Genomic DNA, 20,404 nt, shown 5'->3' on the forward strand with positions numbered 1-20,404 from the left:
ATGTTAACCGAGTTGAGCTCCAAATTGGTTGATGATCTGGTTTATAAAACTAAGTTTTAGTTTAGTTTGAAATTTACTCCTCAACTGGCCATTTCCTGGTAATAAGAATTCATGGAAAATACAATATGAAGATTTTTTGTTAAATTTTTTTAATAATGAAGATTTTATAGTCCAAGCCACCTTAAATTTTCTAAAGATAGGGCAATGGTCTGCTTCCCGCTTGAGTTTCAGTTCTCCCTCTTTTCCAGGTATGCAGTTAGCAAGATAGGCCACCTTGTTTCAACCTCCACCTTGCCAGAAATCATATTTTCAAACAATGCTTCGCGTGAGCTAACCGCTAATGTGTCCATAGGATAACATGCACGTGTTAACGTTTAGCGTGCGCTAAAAAGCTTAGCGCACCTTTGTAAAAGAAGGGGTTAATGTCATCAGAATATTGAAGTTACAAAACAGCTTAGTGCGTGATTTTCCCCTTCCAGTGCCTGAGCTGCATAGCCAGTGGGGTGCACGGAAGATTTGCCATCTTGTGGACAGAAGGAAGTCGGGGGACAAGGAAAACCTGAGCTTTTGCACTTGGTTGTGGAGGCAGGTTTATTGCAGACAGGAGCGAAGTAACTGTTTTAGAAGGGGTTTCCTATTTATGAAAATTAGACTCATCCTTTCATTGGTTAATGCTCTCTGAGCATCTCCTTGCCCTTATCTTAAAAAGGGAAACCTCATAATACAGTGGAACTGAATCAGCTATATTGCTCTCATGTGAAATATCTATCAAAAATGCTAATCTTTGTTGAACGATTCATCAGACTACAGTAGGTGTATGATTAACAAAGCAACCCTAAATAAACTTAATTTTAAATCCTTCTCATAAATAATTTTTTAAAATGAACAGAATTTTTACTTTGAGAAATAAGCAGTTCTGAAGCAGAATAAGAACCATTACTTCAATCCATGAGCGATGGGGAATTTAAAATTTTACAGGATACATCTCTTTAGCAGCTTTATTAAAGAACAAGGCAGTTCAGAGTATATAATACATGGGAACAATGCAGCTGCAGTATTTAACCTCTCATAGGGGATATGTTGAGGAGAGGGAAGGAGAAGAGAAGTAGAGAATGACACGGGGGACAAATCTTCCCCCGTCCCCGCGGGAACTCATTTTCCCGTCCCTGCCCCGTCCTCATCTGCACAAGCCTCAAACACTATAAAATCATAAGTGTTTGAGGCTTGTGCACTTACGGTAGAACTTACAGGAATGAGACAGGGACAGCGACAAAACTTGTGGTAGACGTGGAAAAATTTGTCCCTGTGCCATTCTCTAAAGAGAAGGAAGCAAGTTGCTCCACTGTGTGCAGGGAAATGTAGTTTGGGTTTCTCTAAGAAGCAATGAAACGACTGGATCTCCCTGTTCCTATTTGGTCAGCTTGGTTTCTCTACCTCAGAGCACATCAGAATCCTAGAACTGAAGCACACCTTTTCATGTCTTCTCATATTACTGCACCATTTCTCCTTTGCATTTCTATGGCAGTTACTACCATTCCAACATTGTATTTTGACCAACGTTTGCCTAAGAGAAACTATTAACTATTCTGTTAATAAAGGGGAGATTAGGCAGCAATTCTTTTAATCTGAGAAAATCAAGATGGCGTCAGAAGCAGATGCCTGAGAGGGCAGCTCTGTTACCTTGTCTGGCTGACACTCCAGTGGAGGTAGTCCAGCAGCATTTGGTCCACAATGATCGTGGAGGCTTTTTCCCGCCCAAATATCTCAGCAATACCTAATTCGGGGGAGAGCCTGACTTTCTCGGGTGAACCCGTGCAAGCAGAAAGGGTGTCATTGAGCCTGGAGCAGTGGATGATACCACCCCAACCCGGAAGCATGCTGGTGAAAGGAGAGCTGGGGCTGACGATCCGTAGGATTGACTCTTCTTAACCCGGCTTAGGAGGGAGCCCAGCACTTGCCTCGTTAGGAGAAGGAGTGCAGGGAGAAGTCCAGCAAAGACCTGGCACCAGTGTAGAGGTGAGAGGTGCTTCGGAAGGGTCCACCTTACAATTTGGGGTGTTGGAAAAGCCCGCAAAGATAGATTTGGAGGCACTATCAATTATGGACGCTAATCTAAAATTATCTTTTTCTACATTATCGACTGACTATGGGACTATCTTTTCCAAAGTGGAACAACAGGGATTGACTATTACTCAATTAAAAGAAAAAGCAGAGAAGCAGGAGACAAAACTCTCTGAAATGAAACAGACCGAGTTTGAATTGGTGAAGGAAAATGGAGAGTTTTGAAAACCAATTGAGAAAAAAATAACCTGAGACTTTTACATTTTCCTAAATCCCCTGTGATCGCTCCTATAGAGATGGTTAGGAAATACCTCAGAGAAGTACTATGGATTCCACCAGAAAATGTACCTCCTATTGTCAGAGTTAATTACCTTCAGATAAAAAATCCTGTAGGAGTTTCTACTCCTTTTTTTTTAAATTCTTTATTTATCATTTTAAGATTTTTAACAAAATCAGACGTTTTGTAGAGTTTCTACTCCTAAGGAGAATCAAGGAGATAAAGGGGTGGATGTGGACTTAACAACTTTTTGGGAGAGCTCGCTGGAGGTTGTAACAGAAAGGAGAACCTTGTTAGTTACCTTAGCTTTGGAAAACGATAGGAAATATATACAACGATTGTATTTCTGGCACTTAAATAATTAGTTTTTGGGTTCTAAAATTCGTATATTTCCAGACATGTCTCAAAAGCCCCAGAGGCGGAGAAAGGAATTCTTGGCACTGAGGCCAAGAATCCTGGCCTTGGGAGGAATATTTTTGTTAAAATTTCCAGTAAAATGTTTTGTTACCAATCAAACTAAGAATTATCTCTTTTTTGAACCCAAACAGCTGGCAGAATTTATTGAATCTAAGGAAAGAGGTGTATCCATAACAAATGACGTGGAACTTGCTTTACCGACTTTAGGTAATGAAAAATATTACCGCTTCCTTATATTGTAAGTTAATTTCATTAAGGGTTAATTAGCTGTTGATTTTCTTTAATTTTGTGGACTAAATAGTATTGTTTCCTTATTATGATTTTTGTTTCGTGAACTATTTGATCTCTTTTCAAATTGTATTATGCTTGATTGTAAAAGTAAGAAGTTATAAATTCTTTTCATCTGACTATATGAAAAGGACTTCCCTTGAGTTCCCAAACAAATTCTGAGAGCAGTATGATCAATTTATGCTTTCGTCCTTCCAAGGCGAGTAAACTTATCCCTACCGTGAGTATACGATAACTAAGATTTATATTTGGAGTGTGCTGTGGACAACCGAGGCCTGATCCACTGTGGAAAGGAGGAATGGTCACTGAAATGGCCTGAGAACCTGGGGAACAGCTCCTTGTGACTTTGGGGAAAATGTTTAGGCCCATAAACGGCCCTTAACGTAGGCGCAGGTAGGCGCCCTACTAGCACCTAAATTAAGAGGAAAACTCTGTTTAAAAGTGCTCTTAAAAAGATATTTCCAGGCGTCTACTGGCATTGCGCCTACGAAGGCGCTTTAAGATACCTAATGCCACTGTAGGTGCAATTCATGACAATGGACGCCTTGAAAACCCTGGCCTACATTTCCAGTGCCTACCTTTACCAGCGGCATGATTCTCGAAATGGCGCCATCCCGTTACTGACATGCGATCGGCGGCTGCTGACAATGGCACCATGTAGAGCGGTGTATCGTAAACTGTGTGCCGCGAGATGCCGGCAAGGAGGAGAGTTGCTGGCTGACTGCTTACAGGACGTGTCTCTCGCGCATCTGCTCCTTTTCCTCACCTGTCCCTCCCCCCCCCCCGTCCCCCTTTACCGGTGATAATAGGAGGCTCAGGACTCCACATTTCCAGGTGCCCTCCATCCATAAACGCGAGATTAGTGTGCTGCACTTTGAAAGGTTTGCGACACACTGGTTTAGAGAATCTGGCTCTTGTAATGCTGGCATTGTAATCTGGAAGTGGGGACACTTGATCATTTAATTTACCATTGTCCCTGTATAAGATTATTTTGGAATTCAATTTGGACTCAAATAAATTGTCTATTAGAAAACCATGTTGCATTATCCTATGATACTATTCTTTTTGGCATGTCTATGAGGAAAAAAAGGCAAATATCAGCACATAATAACAAACTATTATTAATCTTGACTGGGGTTGCTATCACCAATAACTGGAAAAATTATACTAATCTTAATTATACATTTTGGTGGAATACAGTATGCCATATTTTTAAGATGGAAAGAGCAATTGTAATACAGAAAGGGAACTATAATAATTTTATAAAGATCTGGGGGCCATTGGAACGATATTGTAATGAGTAAACATCATTTTCCTTGGATGATTTTATGTACACATGGGGGGTAGGGGGAGTTTTTCTGGAAATTTCACTAAATTATATGTTTATATTATATTTATGATATAGTTGATTATAATATTTGAAAGAAGGTGGGTGGGACGGGATATAATTTTTATGTTTTTAGAATTATATGAGAATTACAAGTGTTATTGTTGTTACTAATGATATATTCCTGTACGCTTGCTGTAAATTTTCAAAATGAATAAAGAATTAAAAAAAAAAAAGAGACTCTGGCTCTTAACCTCTGTTTCCAGGACACAAAATAAGGGCCTCTGCACTATACAAACCACTTTGATTGTAACCAAAGAAAGGTAGTAAACGAAATCCCATCCCCTTTCCTTGCCATTCTGTGTCAATGCCAAAACTCTTGATGTTTCAGGCTATTCACACACCTGCCAGAACCAAAGTCATATCTAATTTCTCATTGCTATGGCAATGTATTCCCAATTCTGGATGTTTTGATATTATTGTTTAGCATTTTATGCCAGGGATTTTATCCTGCAATACTGATTTATGTAAGTATTTTTGGGAACCCGGTTAGATTTTAGGCGGGATGTTTTTTTTTTTTTTTTTAAAGAATAAATCCATAGTTCCGAATTCCTTCACAGTATTTTATAACTTGTGTGTGGCAAAAGCAGCATCGAGATGGAATCAGATTCCTGATGGAGACAGAACAGCAGCAATTGCTTTTCCTGATGCACGATGGCTTCCTTTCATCTCACAAAAGTTTTAACAGGATGCATTAATCTGATGATAATTTCTACAGCTGTGGAAGACTCACATGGGCAGCTGCATCTAACCTGCTCGTACCTTCAATTTGCACTAAAGGAAAGAGACATGGTAAGTAGCACACTCACCTCGGCTTAGCCCATCTGGTCCCCGAAGAATTCGACATTCTTCTATCTGGCCGAATGAAGAAAACATCACCCTGATATCATTCTCATTACACTTCTTCGAGACCATGCCTATGAACAATTTTCTGTCTTCCACAGCTATAAGACAAAAATAATGGATGAGCAAAGGGCATTTTCATTTCTTGTTCACCCCTGGATCAATGCTTTATTACCTCATCAAACCAAGCTCCGATTATGTCAGGAGGGCTTTGTGCCAGAAAAAGGTCCCAAGGCAAATGCTTTAGGTTTATAACAATAATATAGAAATTTACCTCCAAGAGATCTTTCATCTCGTCAACTGCTGATTGAAAAAATAGTTTAATGTTCAGTAAATAGCTGTGGTTTCAGGAATTCAAGACTGTGATCATAAAACAAGGAAAGCTACTTTAAGGAGTAAATTCTCAAAAGGTCTCCGAAAATTTAAGTGCCAGAATGATGTACGCTAAGTGCAAATTCTATAGCGGCAGTTGTGTGGGTAGTAAAGGTGAGCGGCGCCCCTCCCCCACCCTCTTCCCTGCCCCCCCCCCCGCCACGCGCGTGTCCCCCTTCCCTTCTCCTGCACATTTTTAACGTCTCCGGCGTGAGTCGGTGTTGGCTGGCCCTTTGACTTCATTTCCTAGGCGTGGGTCCCAGAAGTGACGTCAGAGAGAGCGCCGATTCCGACGCAGGCAGCAACCTCGCACCGGGGAAGTAAAAAAAGGTACAGGGAAAGGCAAGGGGCACACACGTGTGGCAAGGAGAGGAGCGGGGGAGGGGGGAAGGGAGGAGGAGGGGTGCCATGCCCTTAGGAAAACTGTGCCCGGGGGCAGAGCCCCCCTCCCCCCCGGGCACCCTCCTTACCACTGCCATTATAAAAGTCTAGCCTAGCTTTAGCAAAGGCTCACGCCAACCCAATGACTGGCTCACACCCTCCTCCTTGAAGTGCTGCACTCTTTGATTAGAAGGGTAGGCTACGTCATGACATACAGTAACAGCGACATCAGATAAAGACCTGAACCGTCCATCCAGTCTGCCCAGTCACATTTATTTTTAGTTCGTGATTAAACCAACAATGAACGCGATCGATCGCAGTCTTTCTGTGGTGTTTCTGGGACATAATCGTAGAAGTCTGTCGGGCACTTTCCTTACGTTCCAACTACTGGAAGTGCCATCGAAGCCCATCGCAGCTTATCCAAATCCATCTTGTCATTTGCGGGACACAGACTGTAACGGTCTGCCTGGCATTGTCAAACTAAGGCCAGCCTAACTGCTAACTGCTCATTATTAAACTCCCCCCCCCCCCTTTTACAAAACTGTAGTGCAGTTTTTAGTGCTGGCCGCGGCAATAACAGCTCCGACGCTCATAGGAATTCTCTGAGCGTTGCAGCTGTTACCGCCATGTAAAAGGGGGAGTTAATTAAGTTCCACGGACAACTGACCAGGCAAATTTGGGCACACAACTTTCTTGAACTGGAGGTTAAGTAGTTTTGTTTCATTTTTAACGATGCTTCTCAAATCTCTCCTGGTGGTGACCCTGAATGTTGGGTTTCAGGATTACCACAATGATCATGCAAATGATAAAAATGCCTATACTGGAAACTCACCGTTTGAAAAATTCTCTCACTATTTTTGTTACTTGTCTGGATGCTTCTTTTATTGTGTATTCTGTCTTGATAGTTTGTTGTGAAAAGCAGACTGCCAAATAAGAATAGCTTTTCTGGGTCAGACCAATGGCCCATCAAGCCCAGTAGCCCATTCTCATGGTAGCCAATCCAGATCACTAGTGTCTGGCCAAAACCCAAAGAGTGACAGCATTCCATTCAGAATCTCAAAGAATAGCAAGATTCCGGAATCCCAGAGAGTAACAAGATTCTAGAATCCCAAAGAGTAGCAACATTCCATACAGAATCCCAAAGAATAGCAAGATTCCGGAATCCCAAAGAGTAGCAACAGGCAGGCAGTGGCTTCCCCCATGTCTTTCTCAATGTTATCAAATAAGAAATTTGATCTCATGCATTCTCGTTGCAGTAATCCTGAAAACTCAACTGGCTAGGTGCACCTCCATGGACAGCTGAGTGGAAAGGTTTGCACACAGTGGTTTTTTTTGTTGTTTTTTTTACAGCGAGGTCATACCTAAAGTTATAGATGTGAAATAGTTAGCATTAGATATAGGTCCTTCAATCTAAACTAGAACATTAACATATGAAATGACAGTTTCTGGAGGTATACTTCAGGTTAACTCAGTTTATTAAACTTGATATACACCTATATAATTACATCCAGTGGCATAGTAAGGGGGGTGGGGAGGATGTGGTCCATCCCAGGTGTGGTCTTCCTAAGGGCGTGGTACCCATCCTCCTCTCTGGCCCCCCCCCTACTCCTCTCCTTGCCGTGCGTTCACACCCCCTGCCTTTCCCCATACCTTTTTTACTTCCCTGGCACGAGGTTGCTGCCGCCTCGGCATCAGCGTTCTCTTTGATGTCACTTCTGGGACTAGTGCCTAGGAAGTGACGTGAAAGGGCGAGCCGACACCAATGTAGGAATGCTACTCACGCGGGAGAAGTTAAAAGGTATGGGGAAAGGGAAGGGGGGAGCGCGTGGGTGGTGGTGGGGAGCGGAGAAGGGGTGCCACCACCACCCTAGGCACTTTAAACAACATTTTAAACAAGTTTTTTTTGGTCTACTCCACTCAGGATTTTGTACACTTCAGTCATATCTCCCCTTTCCAAGCTGAAGACAATGGCCACTTTTTAGTCTTTCCTCATACAAGAGGCTGCATGGAGTAGAACAAAAAAACCCAAAACCCTATTCATCTTAAAACAGAAATTACCCAAACAAAACAGTATAAAAGCATAATAATATATGTTATAGATCCTATTCTATATGAGTAATATGAAGTATGTTCTGAGTCACCCAAGTACATTAAACTCAACTTGGTAATAAGAGTATTTTTATATTTATAGCACGTGGTACCAACATCTCACTGCCTTTGCGTTTAACATATTTGGAACTCATAATCTAAAGAAAAATATGTCTAAAATCCCGCTCATGATGACACTTGGACGACCTAAAAGACAGGTCATCCAAGTGCCGGTAACTGACACAGGAGTTTAGACTTATCCAGAGATTTTTAGGCATCTGAATCCCGCTGTGCGCCTAGAACTGAAAGGGGCATTATCCCAGGACAAGCAGGCATGATATTCTCACATGTGGGTGACGTCATCTACGGAGCCCCAGCGCGGACAGCTTTTCAAGCAAACTTGCTAGAAGTTTCAAGTTTGCACACTGCACCACGCATGTGCTAGCCTTCTTGCCCACTAGAGGGCGCATCCCCACCTCGTGGTCCTCAGTTCATTTTCATCCGCGGAGCCAGAAGCCCTGTGGAGAATTTGTGCTAATTGTGCCTTCTGTCGCCGCGGCTGTGTAGGGATTTTCGCACGGTCGCTGCGTTTTTTTGTCTTCTTCTTTCTTTATTTTCTTCTTTTCCAAAAAAAAAAAAAAAAAAAAATTTCGTTCCGTTGCTACCGGGGGCTCCCGGTAGCCGTGGCCGAGGAACCTCGCTTGTTCCCGGCTCTCTTTTGGGCCCATGTCCCGGCCCGTAACGGGCTTTAAAAAGTGCGGGCGCTGTGAACGGCTTCTTTCAATTACTGACCCGCACGGGTGCTGCTTGCGGTGTTTGGGGCCCCAACACCCGACGGCGTCCTGCGAGCAGTGTGCCACTTTCCAGAAGCGGGCACTTAAACGCCGCAAAGCCCGCATGGCAGAACTTTTTTCTGTCGAGTCCCCTCCGGGGAAGGCCTCGAGTTCGGCCTCGGCTTCGGCCCCGGCCTTGACCTCGGCCTCGACGTCGGCATCGACCTCAGCTTCGGCACCCTCGGCTTCGCCTCGGGCCTCGATGCCTTCGAAACAGCAGGCCTCTTCCAAGGCCTCGGGTAAGTCTCCGCTTCCCTCCTCAGCTCCAGGATCGTCCAAAAAGCCATCCTCGGGCTTGTCGGCGGGTGGGTCCGCCTCTGCTAAACCCAAGTTGCCTGCGTCCGCTGCCCCGAGGGAATACTCGAGACCGAGGTCGCCCTCCGAGGAGCAGCGGCAGGTCTTGCCACAGGGAATGTCAATCCCTGTGTTCCAAGAATTACTCCGGGCGTTGATCGCCTCGGAGCTCACCGGGGCCATTGACCAGCTGCAGCAGGCTTCGGCCTCGGCGGCTTCGGCCCCGGAGGCTTCGGCCTCGGTGGCCCCGCAGTTGGCGACCTCGGCCTCGGGTACCGGGGCTTCGGCTCCCGAGGCGCCCACGGCCTCGACCTCGGCGGTACCCTCGGACCCGGCTTCGCGGGATCCGCCTGAGCGTAGCGTGCGCCCGAAGGACAAGGTGCGCCGAGTGCGCAGAATCTCATCTTCGTCCTCGGGGTCCTCGCGAGGTTCATCGCCCTCGGGCAGGTCTCGAGCGAGGCGCAAGCCGAGGAAGGCCAAGCGGTCTCGGACCTCGCCTCGGCGGCGTGGTCGCTCGTCGCCGGCCGGGGCCGATGCCTTGCAGGTGCGGGACCTGCGTGTCGATAACCCCATTTTGTTCCGGTCTCCGGCCAGGGAGAGCTCTCGGGCTTCCTCGCCGGGGCCGAAGGGTCGGGCTTCGGTGCCTCGGACCCCGGGGGGATCCCCGAGGGGTTCCTTCCGACGCACCCGGTCTCCGACTCCGTCGAGGTCGCAGGACTGTGCCTCGTTGGGGTCGGGGTCGGGGAGGGAGCCCAGATACTCTCACGAGGCCTCTCCCTTCGGCTCCGCCGGGAAGTCGCGGTCTCCCTCTCCTCCTGCTAAACCCTCATCCTTTACCAGGTTTGTGCAGGATATGGCGGCGGCTTTGGGTGTTGACTTGTCTGAAGGGTCCACTCACACCAAAGAGTTCTTGGAGGAGCAGGATCTTCCTGCCCCTCCTAGGGAGTCCCCGTGCCTTCCGATTAACAAGGTCCTCTGCCAGACCTTTCTGCGGAATCTTGAGGCTCCTTTGACGGTCGCGGTGGTCCCCTCCAAAATGGAGTCTAAGTATCGCACCCTCCCCATCAAAGGGTTTGAGAAGGGCCAACTTTCCCATACTTCGCTCCTGGTGGAATCGGCGGTCAAGAAATCGCAGCCCTCCAGGGTCTCGGCGACGGTCCCACCGAGTAGGGAGGGCCGGACCCTTGACAAATTTGGCCGTCGTCTCTATGCGAACTCTCTGATGGCTGCAAGGGTCCTGAACTATGCATTTTTCGTACTCTTCCTTCCTCCGTACGATGGTGAAGGACCTCCCCTCTTTTCGTGAGGTGATGCCGGAGTCGCATAGGGACCGGTTCGCCACCTTTAGTTCGAATCTGACCCAGTTGCGCCTGTATTTATTCCACGCAGTTTATGATGCGTTTGAACTCGCCTCGAGGGTGTCCGCCTGTGCAGTGGCCATGCGCCGGCTGGCGTGGCTTCGGACCCTCGAGATGGAGTCAAATTTGCAGGAACGCCTGGCAAACTTGCCTTGTGTCGGGGTGGAATTATTTGATGACTCTTTGGATGCGGCGACGGAGCGACTGTCTAAACAGGAACGCTCCCTGGCCTCTCTGGTGCGGCCGAAGCCTAAGGCTCCTGCCCAGCGTCCCCTTCCGGCAGCCCCCGAGGAGGTACCCTCAGAAGTCCACACCGGCCTTCTCCAGACCGCCCCCCTCGGAGACAGCCCCAGCAGAGTAGGGGTGGCCCCTCTAAACCTGCCGCGCAGGGGGCCGCCAAGGCCGCGCCGTCCTTTTGACGGGATGGGCGGTTGGGGGCGGGCCCTCACCGCAATATCGCACCACCCCCTCCCCATCGGGGGTCGGCTGACGGCCTTTGCCGGGGCCTGGTCGGCGATCACGTCGGACGCATGGGTGCTCCGGATAATCTCAGACGGCTATTCGCTAAACTTCTCCTGTCCGCCTCCGGACTTGCCCCCCGGGGCGTGCCCTCCCAATCGGAACCAGCTGGCCCTTCTCCTGGAGGAAGCCAGGGCCTTGTTGAGTCTCAGGGCGGTCGAGGTGGTACCTCGCGATCAGATGGGCCAGGGGTTTTACTCCCGTTACTTTTTGGTCCCAAAAAAGACCGGGGACTTGCGCCCCATTTTGGACCTCCGGAAGCTCAACAAGTTCCTGGTCCGGGAGAAGTTCCGTATGTTATCGCTCCCGGTTCTCTATCCACTTTTGGACGAGGGAGATTGGATGTGCTCCCTGGACTTGAAGGAAGCTTACACCCATGTTCCGGTGCATCCCGCTTGCCGCAAGTTCTTGCGTTTTCAGGTCGGGGATTTGCACCTGCAGTATCGGGTTCTTCCCTTCGGGCTGTCATCTTCCCCTTGGGTATTCACCAAGTGTATGGTGGTGGTGGCGGCGGCCCTGCGCTCGCGGGGTCTGCAGGTCTTTCCCTATCTGGACGATTGGCTGATCAAGGCCCCGTCCAGGGAGGGGGTTATCTTAGCGACCCGACAGACTATCAGTCTTTTGCAGGACCTGGGGTTCGAGGTGAACTTCCCCAAGTCTCAGTTGCGTCCGGCGCAGTCTCTCCAGTTCATTGGAGCCGTGCTGGACACGGTTCGCCTCCGCGCTTTTCTCCCCCCGCCTCGACGGGAGACTCTGCTTCGGTGGAGTCGCCATTGTCAAGGGCAATCGCAGATGTCGGCCCAGCACATGATGGTTTTGCTGGGCCACATGGCGTCGACGGTTCACGTTACGCCGTTCGCTCGCCTGCACTTGAGAATCGCGCAATGGACTCTGGCGTCACAGTGGCGACAGGATCGCGATCCGGTGTCTTCCCGGATAGCAGTGACTCCTTGTTTACGTCGATCGCTCCGTTGGTGGACCGTCTCTTCCAATTTGTCAGGGGGTTTGCTGTTTCTCGTTCCTCCTCACACCAAGGTCTTGACGACGGACTCCTCCGAGTATGCGTGGGGAGCGCACCTGGACGGCCTGAGGACGCAAGGTCTGTGGTCTGCCGAGGATCGTCGGAGCCACATCAATGTGCTGGAGCTTCGCGCCATTTTTCTAGCTGCGCGAGCTTTTGTCCACCTACTACGCGATCAGGTGGTACTCGTGCGGACGGACAACCAGGTAGCGATGTACTATGTAAACAAACAGGGGGGTACGGGCTCTTGGCCCCTGTGTCAAGAGGCCCTCAGCCTTTGGGACTGGGCGATCTCCCAGAACATGTTCCTGCGGGCGGTGTACATTCAGGGAGAGCAGAACCAGCTGGCAGACAAACTCAGTCGTCTTCTCCAGCCGCACGAATGGTCTCTGAACTCCCGAGTTCTTCGCGAGGTTTTCGACCGCTGGGGTACTCCTCAGGTGGATCTGTTTGCCTCTCCGGAGACTCGCAAGCTGCCCCTCTATTGCTCTCGGATTTACTCTCCGGATCGTCTCGAGGCGGATGCCTTCCTCCTCGAATGGGAGGGGAGGTTCCTTTATGCGTTTCCGCCGTTTCCTCTGATTTTGAGAACGCTGGTTCATCTCAGATCGACCGGAGCCTCCATGATCCTCATTGCGCCTCGTTGGGCCAGGCAGCCCTGGTTCTCCCTACTTCTTCAACTCAGTACCAGGGAACCTCTGCTTCTGCCGGTGTTTCCCTCTCTGCTGTCTCAGAGTCGGGGTTCGCTGTTGCATCCCAATCTTCAGTCTTTACATCTGACTGCTTGGTTTCTCTCCCCCTGACTTCGATTTCCGGTGTCTCGGGCCGTGAGGGACGTTTTGGAGGCCTCGCGTAAGTCTCGACTCGGCTTTGCTATACTCAGAAATGGACCAGGTTTACATTCCTGGTGTTCTTTGAATAGTCTGGAACCAGATTCGGTGCCTGTGGCTTCGGTTCTGGAATATCTTTTGCATTTGTCTGAGTCTGGCCTGAAAAACGGACTTCCATTCGGGTACATCTCAGCGTGCCATTGCAGCATATCCATCGGCATCTTGAGGGTCGTTCTCATCTCTCTTCATCCTCTGGTGACGCGTTTCATGAAGGGGCTAGTGAATATCCCATCCTCCTCGAAACCTCCTCCGGTGGTGTGGGATCTTAATGTGGACTTGGGCTCAGCTTATGAAGCCCTCCCTTTGAGCCCATCGACAAGTCGCACCTTAAGTTTCTTACTGGAAAGTAGTCTTTTTGATTGCGCTCACGTCTGCTCGTCGAATTAGTGAACTACAGTCTTTGGTGGCGGATCTCTCTTTCACTTGTTTCATCATGATAAGGTGGTTCTCCGCACCCATCCAAAATTTTACACCTAAAGTTGTGTCTGATTTCCCACCTCAATCAGTCTATTGTCCTTCCGGTGTTTTTTCCGAAGCCCCATTCTCATCCTGGTGAGGCGGCGCTTCATACCCTTGACTGTAAGAGGGCGTTGGCATTTTATCTCCAACGTACCAAGTCTCATCGGAAGGTTACTCAATTATTTTTGTCCTTTGATCCTAATCGTTTGGGACACCCGGTTTCAAAGCGCACCTTGTCCAACTGGTTAGCTGCTTGTATTTCTTTTTGCTACGCTCAGGCTGGTCTCCCGCTTGCGGGTCGTGTTACGGGTCATAAAGTCCGGGCGATGGCAGCTTCTGTGGCTTTCCTCCGATCTACGCCTATGGAGGACATTTGTAAAGCTGCCACTTGGTCTTCGGTTCATACGTTCACCTCCCACTACTGTCTGGACACTTTGTCCAGAAGTGACGGCCGGTTTGGCCAGTCGGTGTTACGTAATCTGTTTTCATAATTTGCCATCCTCCCACCTGCCCTTTTTTGGTTGGCTTGGAGGTCACCCACATGTGAGAATATCATGCCTGCTTGTCCTGGGATAAAGCACAGTTACTTACCGTAACAGGTGTTATCCAGGGACAGCAGGCATATATTCTCACAACCCGCCCACCTCCCCGGGGATGGCTTTCTTTGCTATGATATGGAACTGAGGACCACGAGGTGGGGATGCGCCCTCTAGTGGGCAAGAAGGCTAGCACATGCGTGGTGCAGTGTGCAAACTTGAAACTTCTAGCAAGTTTGCTTGAAAAGCTGTCCGCGCTGGGGCTCCGTAGATGACGTCACCCACATGTGAGAATATATGCCTGCTGTCCCTGGATAACACCTGTTACGGTAAGTAACTGTGCTTTTTTGAAGGAGTCATTAGGACAGGATGTGGGCCAATCTAGACTTAGTCGTACTTCAGGGATAATCGAAAGCTTGATGAGACTGCCTAGACAGAACTTATACGTTGTGTCTAAAAACATGTCTAAGTGCTCAGAAGGTATCTGAAGGTAACCAAAGCAGACACAAAGTACAGACCCCCCCCCCCAAACTCCCCCAGTGATCACCGCCATAAAAATTGGAATAAAAATGTACATACCTGCCTCCAGAAAAATAGTACCTGGCATAGGAAAGCCTAGTAGAGCTGCACAGAGGTAGCTTAAATAGTCTGGGGGTGGGGGGTTGGGTAGGCTGGTGAACCATAGGAGGACCCAGGCCCATAAGCCACTCTAACCACTGGTGAAAAATGTGAGTCCACCAAAACCCCCCAAACCCTACTGTACTTCCATACAGGTGCCACCTGAAGCCATAAGGGCTATTGGGGTTGTAGACAGGTGAGTATAGTAGATTGGGGGGGGGGGGCTCACCATGACCTATAAGGGAGTTCTGGTGAGATGTTTATGTGGCACCCTTTTTGTGAAGTGCCCCACTGCTCTCTTGCTATGTCTGGGTGGCCAGTTCATCACATTGCTGGCCTCTCCCACGTTCAAAAGGTCTTGGATGAATATTTGGATGAGAATACGGTATAAAGATAGATGTACTGATGGTCTGGACCATCAAAAGCCTGGACGTACAGATAAGACGATTTTAAAAAAAAAATTTGGATGTACTTTTCGAGAACACACATTTTTGAGCTGCCGACTTTGGGCGACTAGTGTCCTAAGTCCAAATGGGACTTAGATGTTTCTTTTGATTATGCCCCTCCATGTGTATAATACGTGAAAGTAAGTCAAAATCGATGAAGGTTCCATTCATTGGATATTATCGGGGTTGTGTATTGCATTGGAGTTCCCCTCTGGGGCTTTTTTCTTCTTTTTGCATAACATCTCACACTGAGGATTCACACTATAATATAATTTATATTACATTTGATGAGCTCTATGTTCGGCAAGTGCACCTCTCTAGATAACCATATCCTTAAAATATAGACAAATAACTCCACTGCCTGCAAACGTGAAAATGTTATGTCCTGTACCTGGGAATAACCAAAACCAAGTGTAGGGCATTGCATGTGGTACAGAATGCCGTGGCTTGATTGATAACAGGAACTTCAAGATAGGACCACATTACACCATATCTTCGACAATTGCATTGGTTGCCTGTCACCAATTTTTATATGGTACAATCCTGGAATTTTTTAAGAGCAAGATGTCTAGTTATCAACCAACAAGATCTCTGTGTTCTGAAAATTCTTCATTGTTGAAAGCAAATGTTAACCCAAAATATGCTGAAACCAATGGCAAAACCTTTTCATGTGCAGGAGTAAAATTTTGGAATACCCTTGTAGGGCAAATTCGGAAATGCAGTGATAGGAGTTCATTCGGAAAATTGCTAAACACAATTATTTGTGGATGAATTTCTCTGAATATTGATCTTTCTGTTGTAAGAACAGAATCCTTCTGTTTCTACTTGTCTTAGTTTGTTCTAAGATTTTATGTATGAAATCATTTTGTAAACCGTTTTGATATGAAACAGTATAGAAATTTTTAAAATATTAATAAGAAAATAAGTTCTCCTGCGCTTTGAGATTCTGGAGAGACTGTTTCTATCATCTCATTTAGTCAATCAGATTTCAATGTCGTCACTGCTCATTTGCACTAACAGTTTGGGATGGATATTTTATCAACTTGCTTTTTTAAAAAAAATTACTTCCACTATAAAGCTCCAAATTTTGGTGTTCTGAACTGAATTGGCTGAAAAGGAAGAGCCGGAGTATTTTCAATGGACAGTTGCTTACCTAACTAACATAGGAAATGTGGGCAGATCAAGTCCTGCATGGTTCATTCATTCTGCTCTTCAAGGTGGTCAGAGTTGAATATGGCACCCTCCACAGGTTCTACTGCTGGTATACATCAGCTCTGTCTTTCCCTGCCAATTTTGTGGCACAGAATATAGAGATCTGCCCCAAACCAATCTATGCTTCTAGAAGTCGGAAGGTAGATTGAACTGGGATTTTGGTGCCCTTCATCACCAGCATCCTGGATCAGAGCCTGGTCTTTAGGTTGAGCCAGCAGCCCTAGCTGTAGTGGGTGGACAGATTATCTCGGCTATGGGCAGCCTCTTGTGTGAGGAAACATTAAAAAGGTTGGGGCCATTGTCTTCAGCTTGGAAAGGAGACGGCTGAGGGGAGATATGACAGAAGTCTACAAAATCCTGGGTGGAGTAGAACTGGTACAAGTGAATCGATTTTTTACTCAGTCAAAAATTACAAAGATTAGGGGATACTCAATACTTTTAAAACCAATAGGAGGAAATATTTTTTCACTCAGAAAATAGTTATGTTCTGGAATGCGTTGTCAAAGGATGTGGTAAAAGTGGTTAACATAGCTGGTTTAAAAAAAAGGTTTGGAAAAGTTCCTGGAGGAAAAGTCCATAGTCTCTTATTGAGAAAGATATGGGGGACGCCACTGCTTTCCCTGGATCGGTAGCATGGAATGTTGCTACTCTTTGGTTTTTGGCCAGGTACTAGTGACCTGGATTGGCCACCGTGAATGCAGACTACTGAGCTTGATGGACCATTGGTCTGACCCAGTAAGGCTATTCTTATCCATTTATGTTCTTAAGTCGCAGCGCCTAGCGGCTCATAGCTCAGTTTCTGGGAGGAGGAAGGAGACGGGTGAAAATGGACATAGAGAGGAAGGAGGGTGTCTCACATCACTTATGCTTGCAGCCATTTCAAAACAGCGTTCACTAGCAAAAGAGAACGTCAAAGGAATATATGATAGGTTTCAGTTAATGGATGTCTAAAGTTAATGGATGTCTGAACCCTAGCAGTAGTATCGCAAGTCCACCATTAGGGGTCACCGGTGCCATTTTGAATCTGGTACCAGAAAGGGCAAGAGTGATTGAGGAGACCTTCTTCCTGACACCATTAGACACAAGGAATACTGGAAAGGCGGCTTAGGGGGAGGGAACTCTTTACTTGGGAGTCTTCTAGGTAGGGCAACAGATGTTGAGTGTGTGATGGGGGGAGCTTCATTAGGGGGGTTTGCACTTGGAAACTGAGAGGACACCTTGAGGTTACTTTGCCAGGCCTCTTTAAGATGTGACCTGATGGTCCCAGCATGGTAGTAGAACACTTTATAAGGTCACTTATACACAACTTTATACATATATCACCGAGTCAGTAACCTGCGTACTACAATACTGCTGGTTGAGGACTCTCCCGTTGTAACAAAGTGTGGTAAAATTTTGAATTTTTCTGCATCTTGGTAAATCCCCCCTCCCCCCTTCCTCCCCCCCCCCCCCCCCGCATTCTGCAGGAGTGCTAGAAGTGAGGTAGTCTGCTCATGTTTAAGAACATAAGAACAGCTTTACTGGGTCAGACCAAAGGTCCATCAAGCCCAATACCCTGTTTTCATGGTAACCAATCCAGGTCACTTGACCTGGCCAAAACCCAAAGAATAGCAACATTCCAGAATCCCCAGAGTAGCAACATTCCATGCTACCGATCCAGGGCAAGCAGATGCTTCCCCCATGACTTAATAACAGACTATGGACTTTTCTTCCAGGAATTTGATGACAGCTCCAATAGCTGGGCACTATAATTGGTGCTGGACAGAGTTCTGTTGCTCTAAAATTGGCTGGGAAAGAAAGAGAGAAAAAGAGAAAGAAAGAAAGAAAGAGACAGAAAAAGAGACAGAGAGAAAGGGAAAGGGAAAGAAAGAAAAAGAAGAAAGGGAGAAAAGAGAAAGAAAGAGACAGAGAGAGAGAGAAAGGGAGAAAAAGAGAAAGAGAGAGACAAAGAGAGAGAGAAAGGGAAAGAGACAAAGAAAGAAAGAAAGAGAAAAGAGGGAAAGAGAAAGAAAGAGAAACTAAGAGAAAAAGAAAGACAGAGAGAGAAAGAAAGAGAGGGAGAAAGGGAAAGAGAGAAAGAAAGAGACAAAGAGAGAGAGAGAGAGAGAGAGAGAGAAAGAGAAAGAGACAAAGAGAGAGAGAGAGAGAGAGAGAAAGGGAAAGAGACAAAGAGAGAGAGAAAGAGAGAGAGATGCCACTGTTTAATAATGAAGATGTGGAACCTGTGCAGTGCCAGATTCATCTCTGGACACCTTGTTGGGCAGACTAAATGAACTGCATGCATATAGCAGAATAACCTACATTTGAGGCTACCCCCAAGGATTTCTGGGTTAGTAAACATAAGCTTAATAAATAGAAACCAAACAAAAGGCAAAGACAGACAAAACATTTTCTATTGGACTCACTCTAAAAGACCAGAACCTTCTTCCTCAAGTCAGTTCACTTTTAAAGTAGACCTACAACCACCCAATATACAATATAGAGCCATATAGATACAATATAGAGCCATAGAAGGCAAAAACACAAGGAAACTGAATGGCCACATCTACTTTTTTGACAAGCTGCAAGAAAACCATCACTCCTATAAGGACTTAAGATCAAAAAGCTTTTGGCCACCATATACACAATTCTGACTATACAGAAAAACTGCAAAAAGAAACAAAAAAGATAAAAATCCCTACCTTATGAATCAAGTTTCAAGTTTATTAGTAGACTTGATCAATCGCTTAATCAAATATTCTAAGCGATATACACTTTAAAATTTACAATTATTAAATATATAAAAAAAATAAAACAAACAATACAGTACATACAATTTACTTAAAAAAATGGGTAAGAAACTCTTGATTTTAACATTGATAAACGTGGGAAAGGAGGGATGAACTACAATTCTTAAAGTAAAGAAGAAACATTGAGGGAAAAACACAAAGGGAAATAGTTAACACAGGTATTATATAGGAAAACATGATACTGATAATAAATTATGTTGTAAAAGCATCTTTAAAAAGGAAGGTTTTAAGTTCAGTTTTAAATTTTCCAAGCTCTTTTTCCTCTCGTAAAAAAATAGGGAGGGCGTTCCATGTTTGCGGTGCAGTACATGAAAAAAATAAATTGTCTCCTTAGTATTGATAATTTTTAATGAAGGGATAGATAGCAGATTTTGTTCACTAGAACGTGAATTCTCTTTGTAGAATATGGAATAAGAAATCTATATAAAAATGCAGGGGGTCTTATTGATCAGAGTTTTAAAAATAATTAAACATAATTTATAAGTGATTCTGTAATTAACAGGGAGCCAATGAGCCTCTTTAAGGAGTGGTGTTACATGATCAAATTTTTTTGAATTGGTTATTAATTTTATAGCTGTATTTTGTATGATTTGTAATCGTTTAATTTCATATAGTGCAATTCCTTTAAATAAAGAATTGCAATAATCAATTTTAGACATCACCAAAGAGTGAATCAATATTGTAAGTGATTTGGGACAAAGAAATTTCGAAATGGAACGAATTTTGCGTAACCTATAAAAGGTGATTTTCACAATGTTACTGATATGATCATGGTAAGTAAGTTTAGTATCAAAAATTACCCCTAAAATTTTTGTATTTTTGACTAATTGTAGGGGAACATTATGAATAGAAATTGGAGCCGCAAGAGGAAAACTCTCTTTCCAGGGAAATAGCATAACATTGGTTTTATTGATATTGAGTGCCAATCTGTTTTTGTCTAGCCAATGATGTACTTGATCTAGTTTTTCATTAATGACCAAAATTTCACTTTGATTATTATTATTTAAAGGGTGCAATAATTGGATATCATCGGCATAGGCAAAAACATGAAATCCTATGGATTGGCATAAAGTCAATAGAGGTGCCAGAAAAATATTGAAAAGCAAAGGTGAAAGAATAGATCCTTGTGGAACCCCATGTGAAATTTGAGATGGGAGGGATGACGAATTATTGAAAATAACTGTAGATGTGCGATCAGTAAAGTAAGAAGTGAACCAAGCTAGAACTTCATCTGTAACCCCAATAGATTGAAGTCTAGCAAGGAGCAACTGATGATCAATTGTATCAAACGCTGCTGAAAGATCAAGAGAAATTA

At 45.7% G+C, this 20,404-nt stretch overlaps 1 protein-coding gene across 17 annotated transcripts in view; it reads right to left on the minus strand.

Moving 5' to 3' along the window:
• Window positions 1-20,404, minus strand: part of CELF2 (CUGBP Elav-like family member 2) — a 1,015,007-nt gene that overhangs the window by 101,274 nt on the left and 893,329 nt on the right. For all 17 annotated transcript variants that reach the window (XM_033957563.1, XM_033957566.1, XM_033957556.1 and 14 more), the window contains one exon: window positions 5,240-5,374. In XM_033957563.1, coding sequence (XP_033813454.1) covers window positions 5,240-5,374 — 135 coding nt within the window. The remainder of the gene's footprint in view (window positions 1-5,239; window positions 5,375-20,404) is intronic.

The sequence above is a fragment of the Geotrypetes seraphini genome, chromosome 9 (assembly GCF_902459505.1).
Source record: "Geotrypetes seraphini chromosome 9, aGeoSer1.1, whole genome shotgun sequence".
NCBI classification, from domain to species: Eukaryota; Metazoa; Chordata; class Amphibia; order Gymnophiona; family Dermophiidae; genus Geotrypetes; species Geotrypetes seraphini.